Raw genomic sequence first — 17,866 nt, 5'->3', positions numbered from 1 at the left:
GTGATGATGCTTATAATGTTGTCTGTGGAAAAAAGCACTGTAATATTCACTAGCATCATCCGGTATTAGCCAGTATATCTGGGGTAACGGCACACAACTGCTGACACACATGCAACTCAGTTCATCACCCCACATGAAACAACGCCAGCAGTCCAGGATTGCTGGTGCATCTGAAAGGAAGTTACAGTGAATTATCATTTAATGGCAATTATGATTAATAATATTAGCATTGATTATTATGAAGGATAATTGCTATTAGGGCAGTTTTGTCAACATCAATCTTGTGATGTGCTATGCTGTGTGTGAGTGAAATGATACATATGTCTTACTTTGAGGATGACAGTACTTTCAGTCTGGATGTTTCCTTGAAAAGTGACTGTACATGTGAGGTTAGTATTGTGATTTTTAAGCTCAGGATGGAAAGTCAATGTTGAAGTCTCGGCAAAATTATCTTGACCAATCACACTTTCAATTCTCCTTTGAACTCAGTCAGGCTCAATCCCTTCCCATTCAGCATTTGTTGTGGGATTTATGCAGTCCCCTGGAACTTTATCTCCTTCTGTGAGTGGTGGGACGTTTATTGTTGGCTTCTGGGTTCTTAGTTCTTAAAAATGAGTTCTTAAAAATCTCGAGAATGACCCATAAACTACATAGTACTTGTTCTCTATGAATCAGAGTAATCATATGGTGAAATTGCATTACAGAACATAACACACACCAACATTTGATGCCATTTGAATGCTGGTCAAGATGCATCTCAGACTAATGTAATGAGTCCCTGGAAATTATGTCTGTTGATACCATAACACAACTATGACAATAATAAATAATACACATATAGTGAGGGGTCATTCTTATTTGATATTATTGGTAATGAAAAAAGAATCAATAACTACATCTTTATTTCCAGAATTGTTCAAATGGTCACTTACCTAATATTTCAAGAGTTCAGAGCTGATATGACAGCAATTTTTCTTTTAATCCACTTGGTGCTTTTTATTTGATCTGACTGATTTTCTCAAGTTTCAGAAATGACTCATCATGATAATCATTACCATAGAGATATGTGTACTTGACAACTAGACTAATACAGAAACCAATATTGTTAGCACTAAAATAATTTTTCCCCAAAAATAATATTATCTTTATTCCTAATACATTTGATTCATTTTTGAATAATGAAGTATCATAATATCATTAGATTGTTATTTTTATTATAAGCCATCCACTGTTGATTGAGTGTTTTTTAAACATTTAATCAAACAATCTACTTCAATGGACTGAGCAACAAACAAACCAACAGAAACATTCCAGAAGAAATTGTTAAAGACAATAAATGTTATATTGAATCCTAGGCCTTTCCGCCGTGCAAGAGCCCTGTTCAGAAGTTGTGAATAACCACAGCCTGGCGTAGCTGATGGCAGATGACTTCGTCTATATATAGAGAGTTGGTCTTGACCTGGATCTCCTCCTCTAGGCTCAACTGGCGCCTTGCTAGAGCCTTCAGTTCCATCTCTGACAGTTCAAGAGCCTCGGTCAGTCTAATGGAGAGACACGGGAAGATGCTTTTATTGGGGACATACTAGCATATGAGACGCATGTTTCTGAATCTCTTCCCCTACCTCTCAATGTTGCCTGCGAGCTCCTTGACCTCTTCCAGCAGTCGGATCTGAGCTGGGTCATGGCAGAGCTCAACGTTGGGCCTTTGGCTGCGAGTGGACAGTCGAGTCTGAGCAACTTTGAGTGGGGCTTCTTTCTCTGCGATTGCCACTCGTAGAGACTCCAGATTCTTCTCCTGATTTGCCGTCTCTGCTAGCAGCTGTAATTCCAATTAATATTTAGTAATCAATTAAGACTCACTTAAATATTTAATGATGAGATCTTATTTAATATAACATGTAATATAAAATAGTAATAATTAAAACAATTTATTGACAAATCTCAAAATAAATACATGATTTGTATTATTAAAATGTTGCTGTGCCTTAAAGGGATACACCACCCTAAAATTAAAATTTTGTCATTAATCACTTACCCCCATTTTGTTTACAAACCTGTAAAAGCTTTGTTCATCTTTGGAGCACAATTTAAGATATTTTGGATGAAAACCAGGAGGCTTGTGACTGTCCCATAGACTGCTAAGTAAAATAAACTGTCAAGGTCCATAAAAGTATGAAAGACATCATCAGAATAGTCCATCTGCCATCAGTAGTTCAACCGTAATGTTATGAATCGACAAGAATGCTGTATGGGACAGTCACAAGCCTCCAGGTTTTCATCCAAATTTACTTAAATTGTGTTTTAAATTAAGTGTATTATATTAAATTAAGACGAACTTAGCTGTTGCAAGTTAAGAACGACATGGGGGTTAGTGATTAATGGCAAAATTGTCATTTTGGGGTGGAGTATCCCTTTAATTAACTAGTGAAAATGACTTGATTCTTTGATTTGAATTGATGCAGTGCTACAAGTGCAACTGACCTCATTGAGCTGGTTCTCCAGCTGTGCTTTGGCTGTTTTGGTCTCCTCTATGCGCAGCTCAAAAGCCCTTTCCGTGGCCTTGTTCTGTCTGTGCATGTCTGCAGCCGTCTGCTCTAGCAGGCTATCCACTAGAGCTCTTAGTGAAAGAGAGTTGTTCTTCTCTTTCTCAGCTTTGCTAATGTTTAAGTTGCAGAGGCTCTCCCATTCCTCAGGAGTCACTGCAGATCTGGAAATAGTAAAAGCAATGATGTTTATACACGCACACACATAAATATATATTCACAGAAGAGAGAAGATTAAAAATCTTCTCTTAACACATAAATAGTATAGACACTTTTCTTACCCAAGACTAGAAAAGTCTGAATTCCCTCCGTTTAAACCGGGTGATGCATTAGTGAGAAGAGAACAGAAATCATCAATGCGCTCGGCCTGAAATTTGTCCTGCAGGTCCTTTTCCAGATAGTATTTCACTGAACGAAGGAGCCTGAAAAGCACAGGGAAAATGTACTAGCTAAAATTATAGTGTTCGTGTAGCTCAATTGGTAGAGCATTGCATTATCAAGCGTTGTGGGTTCAATTCCCTTGGAACACATTATAAGTAAAAATTGATAGCCTGAATGCACTGTAAGTCGCTTTGGACAAAAAGGGGTCTGCTAAATGCATTAATTTAATTTAATTTAATTTAATTTAATTTAATTTAATTTAATTTAATTTAATTTAATTTAATTTAATTTAATTTAATTTAATTTAATTTAATTTTTGGGCAAATTGATATTATATAACAAGCATTTCATCTTGTTAGAAATAACATTTTTATAATATAAAAAAACAATACATCAATAATACAGGGATTTAGTGCCATATTTTTTAAGCATTTTTCTTGTCATTTTCTGTGTAGCTCAAAAAAGAAAGAAATTATTATTATTTATTTTTTATAGTGTTGAATAATCATCGTCATTTAACGGTTTAATTAATATTAAATTTAAATTAAAAAATAATAATAATTTATGAATTCAGCAGGCGCCTTTATCCAAACACATTTTTACCCCCAACTTTACCCCCGCTTGATAGCACAATGCTCTACCAGTTGAGCTACAGGAACACTATTATTAATTTTTAATTTTTAATTTTACTACAGGTTTGACAGATGCTTCCACATGAAACGTCAATAAAAAATCAGACCCCCTTAAGTCAGTCACTGGGTTCACAAATCAGTCTGGTCACTGTCTCACCGACCTGATCTGCTCATTGATCTGCTCCAGGGTTCGCTGAAGCAGGACCATCACTCCTTCAATCACCTCCTTCTCCTTCAACAGCTCCTCTTCCACCTCATCATGCACCAGGTCAATCGCCACCCGCTTCTGTCTGAGGAATAGACATGTTTCAAAAGTTTAAAAGAATGGAAAATCAATTTGGTTTTGTAGTTCAATTAAAACGCTTGATTTTAGTAATGTCTTGTACTGGCTGTGCTCTACAGTGAGAAGTACCTCTCAGACAGACATTGCAAAGTCACTTGGAGAGGCTCAGAGCAGCTTTCTAATGCTCTTTCTACACGGCTCTTGAAAACGACGAGGGTCTCAATCTCCTGTACAATCTCCTCAAACTTCCGGTTCAGTTCCTGCCTCCAGAATTTGATGTCCTGGATTCTCTGCTCTAAAGAGGAGATGAAGGAACATAAATTGGCCAGAACTGTTTTCTGAAAGAACTTCCTCTCATCATTTCTATCACTTATCTTTAACTGATCAAGTATCACCATGGACACTTCCTGTGTTACTGCAGCTCTAATGCAAGGCCATTAATCTTCTTTGCATCCTGTCACATGTGTTTGGTGTTTTGCTCACCCAGCTTCTTTAGAGCGTCCTGTTGCATGTATTTGGTAGATCTGTCACTCTCCTCTACGAGTCTCTGGCACTCTGCTGTCAGTCTCTGTGAGTGTGATCGTTCTGTCTCCGAGCTCCTGAACTGCATCTGGTTTGCATGTTTCCACTCAGATGGCAGAAACTTATCAGGGGGTCGCATCAGCCGAGACATTTTTGTTTTCCTATTGAGAAAAGAAATATTTTTATGGTTTAGATTATTGTTTTATGATTACTATATGATAACTAACGCCGTAAACTAATATAGCACTTGGATTAAAGCATACTGTCGCCAAAAACAACTATCATAAAATGATAATACATAAAAGAGCAAAATAATGACAATTTAGACATACTGTCAGGAATTCTACTCTTTTCCCATCAACTCGTCATTAAGCAATCTAACTTTACTCAGCGTTTTTAAACTAAACAAACATTATATAACTAGCGTTAAAACACTGAAACTAAATAAAGTGGTTTACCTGTCAGATCTAAACACCTGTGTACTGCAGCTCACTAAAACACGACCGATGACGAGCTGCCGAGCGACAAGTAAACACACTGTTACTGTGGCAACGGAACAGTTTCAACCATAGACATCATATGATGTCTATGGTTTCAACGCTAGAGGGCTGTAGACGACTTTTATTTGTCATGATTGAAAACGAGGCTGAGTGGATTGTGTAGTGTAGTCTATGTGTACCCCAATGCTATCTATCTATCTATCTATCTATCTATCTATCTATCTATATAAATATTTTATTTACTATTTTTTTACATCAAATATATGTGACCATGGATCACAAAAGCATCTTACGTGTACATTTTTCGAAATTGAGATTCATACATCATCTGAAACCTGAATAAATGTGTTTTTCATTGATGTAAGGTTTATTAAGATCGGACAATATTTGGCCGAGATAAAGCTATTTCAAAATCTGGAATCTGAAGGTGCAAAAAAAATAAATAAATAAATAAATGAAAAAATCTAAATATTGAGGAGATCGTATTTGAAGTTGTCCAAATGAATTCTTAGCAATGCATATCACTAATCAAAAATTCAGTTTTGATATATATACGGTAGGAAATTTACAAAATATCTTCATAGAACATGATCTTTACTCAATATCCTTATGACTTTGGGCATAAAATAAAAATTGATCATTTTGACCCCTACAATGTTTTTTTAACTATTGCTAAAAATATACCCCTGTGATTTAAAACTGGTTTTGTGGTCCAGGGTGGTCACGTGTGTGTGTGTGTGTGTGTATATCTAGACGTAAAACGTTTTTTAGTATATTGCTATGAGGATAATCAACAAAACCAAATTTAACAAGACTGTTTTCCTTTTTAATTTAGTAACATTTATTTCATGTCATCAGTATGCATTTGTTAGAAAATAAAAAGCTCTTCCTTTACAGAGAAATTTTTCTTTACAGTCTTTTACCTTCTATGCAGTGTAATTTGATACAAATATATTATATTTATACATTAACATTAGTCTAACATTACAGCAAAAAAACACATTCTTCAGCCAAAAGAGGATATTTTGCTATACCTGCTTATCCTTAAAATGAAAGTAATATCAAACTGTACTGACCACAAACATACCCTTAGTCAAACTATAGCATTTCTGCATATCCTTATTCACACTCAATTTCAGTGAGACAAAAATAATATAATAATACCACTTCAGTATGAGTTATAGACATAAATAGATCCACATAAAGCAAACATGTCCCATAAAAATACTAAATTAAATTGTGCAAATGCAGCCTTATCTTGACAGTGTAAGTCTGCAATGGAGTGAATACACAAGGATAAGATTAGCAGTAACCATAAAGACAGTAGATGAATAAAACATTTTGTTACAGTTACAAGATAAATACATACTAAATGTTTTGAGGGAATGTGGTAATAGTAAGGCTCTGGTGTGAATTTATTCATTTAATTAATCAATAAATAAATAAAATATATATTTTAAATTTGTAACAACCATTTTTAAAGACTTTTTAGAATAAATTTTAATAATAAGAGTACAAATTTAAATCTGGTTACTTAAAATACCATCTTTTTGGGACTGGTCCCATCAACTGGCTGCGATTTAGAATATTTTTTGGATTAAAAAAATAAAAGAGAAAACACACTGTAGACACTGTATCACATACCAGTGAAACCTTAAATCAACTTTTGGATAAAAATTGCACTTGCTTGAATTCAAAGGTATGTTTGGTTTGACATCTGAGCTGTGGCTGAGCTGTGGCTCGACAGCATCTGAAACAATGTGCATTTTAAACTTGGTCTTAACCGGCTACTGTTTCGTCTAGTCTGTTGATATTTTCAGCCACTAAACCCTCTTCAATCGCTGCTCTGGATTCCTGCACCTAAAGTGAAAGACGGTTAAAAAAAAATTTTATAATAAAAAAGTAGGAAAACCTGCCTTTTAAAACAGCCAATAATGATTAAAAATTAATTATTTAAATAAACACTGGTTAAATACAGTGGTACCATACATATATATATATATATATATATATATATATATATATATATATATATATATATATATATATATATATATAATTGAGTAAAAAAAAATAATTAAAATATAACTAACCTTGAAAGGTTGACTAATACCCACAATGCACTGCAAGCTGCTGCTATAATAGCATAGCACACATTCACCCCCAAGAACTGGAATTTCATCTTTGTTCACATAAACCTGTGTGGAAAGAAAATGTATTTCCTAATCAGTTGCTTATTTCTTTTTTGACAAAATTATTCCTCAGCCTTTAAAGAAACATGGATAGCAAATGTTGCATACCTGAAAGAGCTCATCACTGAAAGACACCTGGTCATCCTTCACCCAGGTGTACGTGATATAGTCGGAAACACTTTTAAATCCAACCTGCGAAGTGACAAGCACAAGGTCTACGTTAAAAACACTCTGGATAAAATCTACTTTACAACACAGTATTTTAGTATCACTATTGTAACCATACACATTTATATACCGTATTTTTCTGACTATAAGTCACACCTGAGTATTAGTCGCATCAGTCCAAAAATACGTCATGACGAGGAAAAAAACATATTTATTTAGAACCAAGAACCAAGAGAAAGCATTACCGTCTCCAGGCGCGAGAGGGCACTCTATGCTGCTCAGTGTAGACTACAGGAGCACTGGCAGCATAGAGTGCCCTCTGGTGGCTGTAGACGGTAATGTTTTCTTGGTTCATTTCTCTCAGTTCATGTCAAATTAATTTTGATAAAGAAGTCGCACCTGACTATTAGTCGCAGGACCAGCCAAACTATGAAAAAAAATTGCGACTTATAGTCCGGAAAATATGGTAGTTAGTTCTGTTTTATTATTGGCAGTCTGTGATCTTATCTTTTGGGAACCTCTCTCACCTTATATAAACCGATCCAGTCCCAGGAGCTGGAGGGAAAGGTCTGAAGAAGGCTGTAGGTTATGAGGGCATCAAAGTCAGCACTCCACTCTCCTTCAGCGGACACCTGCACCAACGGCGTCTCATACATCTTTTTCAACTAATTGTGGAGAAGCAAATGATCACACTTTTAGTATTTTATAGAACAAGAAGTGGCTATTATTTTAGCCGAAACTCCACCTCCCCACCTCCAAGCGGAAGATGCTAACGACGGGCTTATGGTCGCTAATGCCGTACTCCATTTTACTCGTGTAATCCACCTGCATCAGTTTTAGAGGGAACTCGTCTTTATGTTCCTCCTGCAGTTGTTTCTTTGACTCCTCTTCATTGTGATCATCTTCATTAGCTTTCTCTGTTGGCGAGGACCAGGGTTTCACTCTCCAGAGAATCCTGTCACACCACGCAGGCTTGCGTTTCTTACCACTAGCCAATCACAAAGACAGGAAAACAAGTTTGAATCCATTATTAACACACAGTACATTAAAGTTTCCAGAACTGCACTGCTTTCAACTGGAAGAACATTGGCATGTCTTTCTGTATGGCCATCCTTCATTTTGTGAAAATAAATTAATGTGGCATGATTTTTTAACTAAGAAAGTCATGTTTGTGTCCAAGTCCCAAACTCCTCCCAGCAAATACACAAAGGAGAAAATGGTTTTATATAGGTTTCTGGCATTGACACAAAGTTGATCTAAAACAGCGGTTTACAAACCAGGGATTTTAGGGGGCTGTGAGAGAACAGCAACAAATAAAAAAATAATAAGCATAAGATTTTACAAATAAAAACTTGCAATGTTCCTTGTGATTTGAAGTGATAAAAAAATTATATACAAATACATTTTAATTCAAACTAAAATATTTCTGTAATATTCTAATATAAGGTATAGAAAACAAAATTATTTTCAAGATTTAAATCACTTCAATTTAATACAAACTTAAAATCGTACAGATCTTTTTTTGTAAATTTGTTTTGGGTTTATAATTTAATATATACATATATGATTAAATATATGACAATTTTTTATTTTTTTTTGGTCAAAATAAAGTAATACTTTTAATCAGCAGGGATATGCTGAATTGGTCAAAAATGGCAGTAAAAACATTTATATTGTTAGAAAAAAATTATATATCAAATAAATTCAGCTTTGATCACAGGAATAAATTACATTGAATAGAAAACAGTTCCTCTACATTGTAATAATATTTAACAAAATCACTGTTTGTAATGTATTTTTGATCAAACAAATGCATCCTTGTTGAACAAAATTTATATATAAAATAAAACTAATCTTACAGACCCCAAACATTTGAATGGTAGTGGCCCTTTTTTATTTTAGGAAAGGGGGTCAAATACAAGAGGATCCTCATATTTTGTAGGTCCCTATGTTCAAAAAGCTCTAAAACACAAGTCCTCAAGCGTCTGTGATGCCAGTTCAAAAAGCATTTTCACTAAGCGAGCCGATTCGTCCACATGCTTGATGACCGTGTGTGTGTGTTACAAAGATGAACAGCTACTGGAACCACAGAAACAACACACAACATTAACTACATGTAAACGGACTGGATCTATATGAATGTTACTGGTTTATGTATGGTGCTTCATTTCAGCAATAGGTTAATGGGTGTTACAGGACGGGATGGGTGGAACACAATGCACTGGTCTGCATTAAAGTATGAATGAGGTCCGTCAGCTCTAGGGCAAAGAAAAAGGCTTTCCGCAGCCTGACAGAAGTGCTACAATCAGGGAAAGGAATGATGGTGGAAATCTAGATAAGCAGGGTAGGAATATTCAAGTTAAGGAGCACATGGGAATTTTATAGCTTACTTAAAACCGAACCATGTCTTCTGTACCCTGCAGGGGTGAAAAAAAAGCATGTGTGAACATCTGACAGTTTAAAACAGCCCTGGAAGAGGAGCTGCGGGAGATTCAGGATTTTATAGTGATTACTGTTGCCTTGACTGCTACTGTTAAGAAATGCACTATAGCTGAAACCAACATGAAATTCTTTTTTATCCCATAATCAAGTGTGTGTGTGGGTGTGTGTGTGTGTGAAACTAAATATTCAAAAGAGGACAAAACTAAGAACAGAACTTGATTTTATCCCTCAGGAACTGACTGATTATTAAAAAAGGGAAAAAAATGAAAGTACTTTCAAAAGAATTAGATTATAATGAAAGATTTTTCTTTGAAATAATGAACAACAATTAAATAATTGACAGTAAGACTAGGAATATGCATTAAGAAATGGTGATTTCGATAGCGGATGATTTAGTTTCAAAACAAAATGCAAATGCGCCTATTTGGAAATATTTTGGAATTTGAAAAGCCTGTTGACTTTTGCTGTTAAAAAGTCAATCTAAATTGATTGTGGAAGTTTTTTTTTTTTTAAACATTTGTTTCTAATGTAATTGGTTCCACATTGTTTTTTCATTTATTTTATTTGACATCAAGGTGTATAGCGTGCCTCCAAGATTTCTTACTAGTTTTGCTAATAAACGCTCTACGTAAATATGTGCCTGGCACTAAGCTGTTTAAAAGCGATGGAAAGCGAGTAAAAGAGGGACAATTAAAACTGACCCAAACAAACATTTGCTTTAGCTTTACGCCGAATTGCCGCTATTTGAAAGTGAAAGTAAAATGTGCACGCCGCTTTTACACACTATTTGAAGCGATGAAAAGAAGGAACGCCCCCACCCCCACGGTGATACCCGTATAACCGGTGTTGTCACACATCGATTAACCGGTGGGAAATTTTCCCCACCGCCACAACCCTAATATACGGCAGGATAGATGTTGTATAATTTATAGTACCTTGAGTCATAGTTATCTGAGTGCAAATCAAATTTATAGCTGGGCTGAAAGTCTAGAGGTCCCTCTTCAAACTTCTGCAAAGTAGCTTCCTTCTGCTTCATCATGGTGAGCTGGTGAGATATTAAGACATGTACAGATGCAAACTATCATTACTGCATAAAATGTAGTTACTAATTCTGGAACGGCAGATAAATGATTCATATGTTAGTACATTTTTCATTAATATATATAGACAATGTTACTACATCTATTGATCAGTACCTGATCTTTGGGCCAAAGAAGATTGAAACGCTGGCTGGTGATGCAGCTCCTTAAAAAGTGCATCCCATGGTCCTCAATACGAAAATTCAAATCCCCAAACCAGAACACCACCCTAGAATATGTATGCAGAAAAGAGCAATGTAGATAAATGCTAAGGAATACTGACCAAAAACTTTTATGTGGTTATTATTCATGACTGGGACTAACTTGTGATCCAAAATGCGGGGTGTGTTTTTGGTGTCAAAGGTCTGAGCATCTAAAATATACTCAAACTCATCCACCCGCTGAGAGGCGTAGTTCATGTGGGCGGTCAGGTGGCAGTTCAGGAAGCAGAGCATGTGACCGTAGAAAGACAGACGGATGGATACACCTCCTTTATTACCCTTTCATTTGAAGAAAATAGAGATTAATTTTTGTTTCAATTTTCATTAGGTTTATCAAAAGTTCCTCTCAAAACTATAACTTCCTTTGTCTTACCCAGTAGCCGTACAGTCCCGTGCGGGTGTAAGTGACCTGAATGTCTCTGATAAATGGGACGTGTTCCAGCTTGGAAAAGAAAAGCAAGAGTAGACCCTGCATCCGTATGGAGGACACCTGAATGGGGCACAATAAATACATTTATATCACTCAATTAAACATTTAAATTATACATATAAATTATAATAGATTTAATAAATAACAAATCTAACTGTAATAAGAGATTATGCATTGTATAGTTCATGGTAAGACTTTATTTTCAGGACCAATTCTCACTATTAACTTGTTGCTTATTAGAGATCTCTAAATTTAGATCTACTAATCATACCCCATACCTTAACTTAACAACCAACTAACCCTAAGTACATTAAGGAAAATGTAATGAAATATATAAATAATGTTTATATATTATAAATTATATTATACCACAATGTATATTAATTACATATAATTATTAAATTGAATACATTTAAATTATTTAAATGCTTTATTTAATATTATTTAAAATTAAATATATAATTATATACAAATATAAATGTATAAAATAATTGTAATTACAAATGATGTATTATTATAACTGTAATTACATAAGTGTGTATATATATATATATATATATATATATATATATACATTTACATAGCATTATTAACACAGCATTATTAACATAGTTTAACAATTTAAATATATATTATAAATTCATAGCAAAAAAAAAAAAAGAAAAACTGTAAACTTCATCATTAAATAAATAAATACAATTTCCCATGCATATCTACCAGTCAAAGCTTCTCTATAAGCTAAGAAATCAGTCAGTCCACCAGATCATTGGTATAATCCACTGTTTCATAGTGAATCACATAATTAGTATGATAACGAACAAAAGAATCTTCTTATAAGTCTACAATCAGCACCTTGATATATCCCAAAGGGGCCAATGTGTTCATGAAGATGTGACTCCAGGAGTCCTCGAAGGCCAAATCTGTGACAAACTTGAGAGGTGCAGCCCTCACCTCCTGCAGCCTGAACAGATGTTAGGACACTCAGACCACATGCTTCTGAGGTGAGATAGCCATCATTATTATTTCCTTTACCGTGTGTCTCTTGATTCAAACATTGAAACTCACCCGATCACATAGAGGTCGGGTTTCTTCAGTGAGTCGAGCTGAAGCAGAGAGTTCACATCATCAGGAGGCTCAGCTGTGGCCACATTCCACGTGACGACGTACAGCCTGCGGGTAAAAGAAAGATTCAGTTCAATAAAATAACAGTTCTACTTGTCCTTACATAACTCCTTAGATTAACAATAACCCCATTTCAACTAATCACCCAAGAAATCCAAACCATACCACACTGCAGCTTACCATCTTAAACAGCTCAATCCATTTTTAAGAATTACAGGCTAACATCAAAAGTTTCAAATGTCTCATTCCCTGAAGACCATTAACTCAGATACAATGACACTTATATTCATTTCTCTGGAAAAACTGATAAAAAGGTGCTCAGTCGCCACATAACCAAGCTAGACACATGCAGTCAGGTTTAGATCGGCCAGACACGACAACAAGGGAAGCGAAAGACAAAACATGAACCGGTCTTTCTTAGGTCTGCCTCCAGACGAGAAAAGCCTCAATGTTTTAGCCACCTGGATGTGGAGTTTATTGTGGGGGTTCAGATCATCCACGCAGGTCATGAACACAGCCAGACACTGTCGCACATACAGACGGCTCCTGGTGGACTCTGTGAGTGTTATAATGTGTCTTGATAGATAGATAGTTGATAGTTCCAGGGAAGCAATGTCAGTTGTTCCAATAAAAATACAATAAAGTTTGTGATATAGGCTGCAGGGGGACTAAAAGGAGGGTTTAGTGGAAGCAGACTTTTAGATTTAAAGATTAAAACCCTAATCTGGTTTAACAAAAGCCTATGTGGCCCACCCAACACATTCAATCTAAACTACAATAGTGACCCTCAATATGCCATTTACACAAAACACTGGATAAACTATTTTTCTGACATCAATTGTTATTCTGATCTTTTCATGCCATTATTAATTTGTTTATCATACAGTATTTATAAATATATAAATATGTGGGTGTGTAATCATATTTATAAAATAATATATATATATATATATATATATATATATATAGATAGATATAAAAAAAAAAATTCTATAATATAGTGTGATGAATAAAAATTCTTGCATCCTGTTAAATCTTAAATAGATATTTTATGCATACTATTTACTATATAGTTAGGAAACTGGGGGGCAAAATATGGAGCCGTAAAAACAGTTTGTTTCTCCATACACTACCGAATCCCCCCACATGAACCTGTTGTAAAACCAAAGTGTGTTTAGAAAGCTGATCCCAATGTGCTTATCCCTGCTTCATGCCTTCACCATTCAGCAAACAAGAGACTAAACTCTTCACCTTATAGAATTCTGGATGTTGAAACAGAAAAGGCGCTTTAGGTCTTTAATCGACAACCTTGTGACGAACTTACAACACGTGTTCAAGTTCCATGAGAAGAAAATCTGAATGGATAATTGTACAGAAATAGCAATAGCTGCACATTGACAGAATACGTTCAAATCTTAGTTGTGTGACTCAGTGATTAAAGAGATTATGGAAATCCATCCGATGATGGTTGTAGGTTTAAACCCCAAATGATCACTATTGTAGCTTGAACAATAGTAAAATATCAATAACTTAGAATAAGAAAGCATAATCTAAATGAAGAATTAGATGAGATATATACCCAAAAGTGTCCATCTTGCTGTCTTTCTGCTCCAGACTGACAGAATTCAAAGCCTGTGACAGATCTAACTCCATCCTCTCCAAGCTGTCAAACACAAGAGAACATGTTTTTCTCATAAACCTGCTCTGCATCTCATGTGCATCAAAATGCTACTAATATTCTCTTTCAAAGCACAGAATCGATGCTGTTAATGCAACACGTGTAAGACATGTCATAATATTATCACAATTATACGATCAATTCACTGGCTCGTATATTTTGCTGTGGTTCTAAAGTCTTAAATATACATTATGACGATGCCATAGTGTCAAAAGTTGCATGAATACTCTTAGTTCAGATTAAAGCAACACTTCTCATATCACTGTACATGCAGAAATAGCAAAAATGATGTAACGTAACATATATAATTGAGAAATCTAGGATGAATGTGTTTAAAACTGTTTTTAGACTACCTGCTAAAGCTCGTTGTCTTCGCTTCCGCAGTCTCAAAATCTCTGTGGTGTAAAACGATTAGTGGAGGCAAAAATATCCTGTAACATCATCACGAGCTGTGCACTGTATTTACATGAGAGAGGGGCTGTGTGTGAATCTACACGCAAACTTAACCGAACAGTTCATGGCTGCTGGTAAGTCAAAATAAAAGTCCTTAAGACGGCGCTACTCATGGCAGCCAGCTACTACAGGTTTTACTTTAGTTCAATTTAAACTTTACCATATATATATATATATATATATATATATATATATATATATATATATATATATATATATATATATATATATATATATATATAAATTGTACTGTGCCTTTAACCGTTCAACTTTTTAGATTATGCGTTTAGCATGATCTTATTAAAATGCATACTTGCAACAACAACAACAACAACAATAACAACAACTGGGATTTAGATAGATACATTGAATAATAAACATGCTTCATGATTTATTTATTTAATAATAATAATAATAATAATAATAATAATAATTATTATTATTATTATTATTATTATTATTATTATTATTATTATTATCATTATTATTATCATTTATTTATTTGTTTGTTGTTGATGTCATTTAATTTAGTTACAAATTATTTTTTCATAAAAAATATATTTTGTCCATTTTGCAGCCGTTGTTAAAGGCGCCAAAAACGGTTGTAGTTATTTCAGCATTTGTAGCCTAGTTAAAAAGTATATGCATTTTCCTCTTTAAATAAAAAAAGTCAGATTGTTTCAAAATACATTTCTTAATCCTCTGGGATTTTGTAGAGCCCTTTGAAGCTGCACTGAAACTGCAGTTTGGACCTTCAACCTGTTGGCCATTACTAAAGTCCATTTTATGGAGAAAATCCTGGAATGTTTTTCTCAAAAACCTTCATTTCTTTGAAACTAAAGAAAGACATAAACATATTGGATGACATGGGGATGAGGAAATTATCAGGACATTTTTAATCTGGAACTGAACTAATCCTTTAATCATATCCAGCAAATAACGCTTTGATCACAAGTGGGTGGTTCCTTCCCAACATCCCCTTCCTCATACATCACCCCTGCAGATTTCTGACATGATCCACATTTCCGACCTGGGAAGTTCCCCATGGTCTCATTTTAATATGATTCACACTCATTCAGCATGTTTGCACATATTTACAGTTCCATAATAGCTCTCACTCCTTTTTCAGCAAGTCTAAGATGTAGGATGCCATCATTTTGAAAAATGTATTGCATTGCATCATAGACATCATGTCATTTACATCCACAATTTTTAGAGACATAATGCATAATTTAGAGTATCATAATGTATTCTTAGCTTTTTATCATATACATAATAATAAATATAGACCTCAAGGCTGGATGTGAGGGTTTACTTTTTTCCACTGAAGTATATGATCTAAGCTTAATTTAAGATGCCCATCATCTTGTTGACAACAAAGGAGTTCAATGTATCTCCTGTGTTAACATAGAGCCTGCAGATTTTGGCCTCAGGTCATGATCGACTTGAATTCCGTCTATCATCCTGATGCAACAATGTATTTTTTTTTTCTTTAGTCAGTATTTTTTGTTGTACATGACATGTTTGCTTCTTTGTAAAACAGATGAGTAAATAAAATTTGAATCTTTGTGGTTTACACTGAAAAGAACTTACATTAATATATGATTTTATGATTTGTTATTAATATAATGTAAATCAACCTGATTATAATTGCTTACACCAATATATATATATATATATATATATATATATATATATATATATATATATATATATATATATATATAAGAAAAATCTGAAACAATATGGATAACACTTTTCAGTTCAGTTCGTTTAAAGCAATTGTATATAGATAGTATTTTTGCAACTTTCATGGAATTTCATATCTGCTCACCAAACTTACTGTACATAGTCGCAGATCAGACATTTGTTGGGGTGTGATACAGAAGCCATTTACTTTATTAGATGTCATTGAACCAAAAAAATTTTTTTAAACTGATATTTCAAGTAAAAAAAAAAAAAAAGGAAAAAAAAAATTTCTTAAACCATTCCGGTCAAAATGTTTGACTGGAATTGAAGTCACATTCACATTTCCACTGTTCGCTCAAGATTTGTATACTTTTGTGCAGCTGGCAGAAAAAAGTGAAATATTGTATAATGCCCATAGTGCTCATTTTTTACATACCTGCCTGATCACCTATAATTGTGACAACTGCTTTGAAAACAAAAGTGCATTATATTTGTTGAAGCATTATGTCTCAAGAGCTTTTGAGCAGTGGTTTTATTTACAAACCTGTAAAATTGGTGTAATTAGAAAACTAGACACTTGTCTGTTTAATAATGTGTACTTTACACAGGTGTGGAGTAGCAAAGTCACATTTTAAGAATTCTTTCACTGTATTACTGTGTTATATGGGGGACAGCTGCCATTAACAGGACATGTCTACACTTGCAGCCCTGAAGATATTTTGTTCCTCGCACCCCTGGACCTAATCATACATTTAATGCTATTTTGTTTTCTTAATACACGTTAATGTATAAATAAATGTTAAGATAAAACAAACTATGAAAAAAAAAATGAACTGGATATTAATAGTCTTTCATGTACAGTGTCTTTTCTTTGTGCTTTTTAACTGGGTTCAGGTTGCACCACAGGAAAACCAACAGATTGACTATGTTTTTCATGTGATGACGCTTCAAAACTGCAAAAAAAAAGCCCCTAACAGCTGTGCAAAACATGCAGAGCATTTCTGATTAAACAAGTCAAGTCAAGTCACGTCAAGTCATCTTTATTTGTATAGCACTTTATACACTACTTGTTGTGGCAAAGCAGCTTTTGACCTTTTGACCAATTGACCTTGAGTTTTTGACAGGAATAAAAAAGGGGCTTTGAGGATGTTAAATGGATTGTAAATGTGTTGTTTAATATAACATACCGATGGTTCAGCTGACAAAACATCTTTCCCAAAAAAATTTTTTTTAAAGTTGTGAGAATTACATGTACTTGGACAATTAGAGAGTGTGTGCAAAAATAAAGTAAAACCTAATATTGTTAAATATTAGTACAATTTGAAATACAATAACTGTTTATTTTAATATATTTTAAGATTTATGGCAAAGCTGAATAAAATAACGAATGCCTTTACAAACGTTTTAACAGTAATACTTTTTAGTGTAATTCGTTTTGATAAGTCATCAGCAATGATATTTATTGGTAATTGTGTATAGTGAAAGATTTGTTGACAAGACCTGTTTTGGTGTCTGTGTGTTTAAACTCTAT

At 34.2% G+C, this 17,866-nt stretch overlaps 2 protein-coding genes across 3 annotated transcripts; both read right to left on the bottom strand.

Moving 5' to 3' along the window:
* Positions 1 to 898: 898 nt before the first annotated feature.
* On the bottom strand, positions 899 to 4,922 carry LOC113059006 (tektin-1). The gene is made up of 8 exons (XM_026227245.1): positions 4,820 to 4,922; positions 4,323 to 4,522; positions 3,969 to 4,134; positions 3,718 to 3,846; positions 2,825 to 2,965; positions 2,482 to 2,707; positions 1,623 to 1,819; positions 899 to 1,541 (listed from the first exon to the last, which is right to left on the bottom strand). Exons 2-8 carry the CDS (start codon positions 4,510 to 4,512, stop codon positions 1,382 to 1,384), a joined length of 1,209 nt encoding a protein of 402 aa, XP_026083030.1. The 5' UTR covers positions 4,513 to 4,522; positions 4,820 to 4,922; the 3' UTR covers positions 899 to 1,381.
* Positions 4,923 to 5,676: 754 nt separating this feature from the next.
* Positions 5,677 to 14,699, bottom strand: LOC113058599 (inositol polyphosphate 5-phosphatase K-like). Of its 2 annotated transcripts, XM_026226630.1 has the most exons (14): positions 14,547 to 14,699; positions 14,095 to 14,178; positions 12,459 to 12,563; positions 12,246 to 12,354; positions 11,337 to 11,453; positions 11,067 to 11,242; positions 10,860 to 10,971; positions 10,599 to 10,708; positions 9,612 to 9,638; positions 7,975 to 8,209; positions 7,749 to 7,886; positions 7,162 to 7,245; positions 6,955 to 7,059; positions 5,677 to 6,721 (listed from the first exon to the last, which is right to left on the bottom strand). In XM_026226630.1, the coding sequence occupies exons 2-14, from the start codon at positions 14,166 to 14,168 to the stop codon at positions 6,641 to 6,643; spliced, it is 1,473 nt and encodes a 490-aa protein (XP_026082415.1). In that variant the 5' UTR covers positions 14,169 to 14,178; positions 14,547 to 14,699; the 3' UTR covers positions 5,677 to 6,640. The 2 variants fall into 2 exon arrangements, with proteins under 2 accessions (XP_026082415.1, XP_026082416.1); XM_026226631.1 differs by lacking the exon at positions 9,612 to 9,638.
* Between the last annotated feature and the right edge of the window lie 3,167 nt (positions 14,700 to 17,866).

Source organism: Carassius auratus, chromosome 40 (assembly GCF_003368295.1).
Source record: "Carassius auratus strain Wakin chromosome 40, ASM336829v1, whole genome shotgun sequence".
Classification (NCBI taxonomy): domain Eukaryota; kingdom Metazoa; phylum Chordata; class Actinopteri; order Cypriniformes; family Cyprinidae; genus Carassius; species Carassius auratus.
Note: the sequence above shows the minus strand (reverse complement) of the source record. Positions and strands in the feature narration are given on the sequence as shown.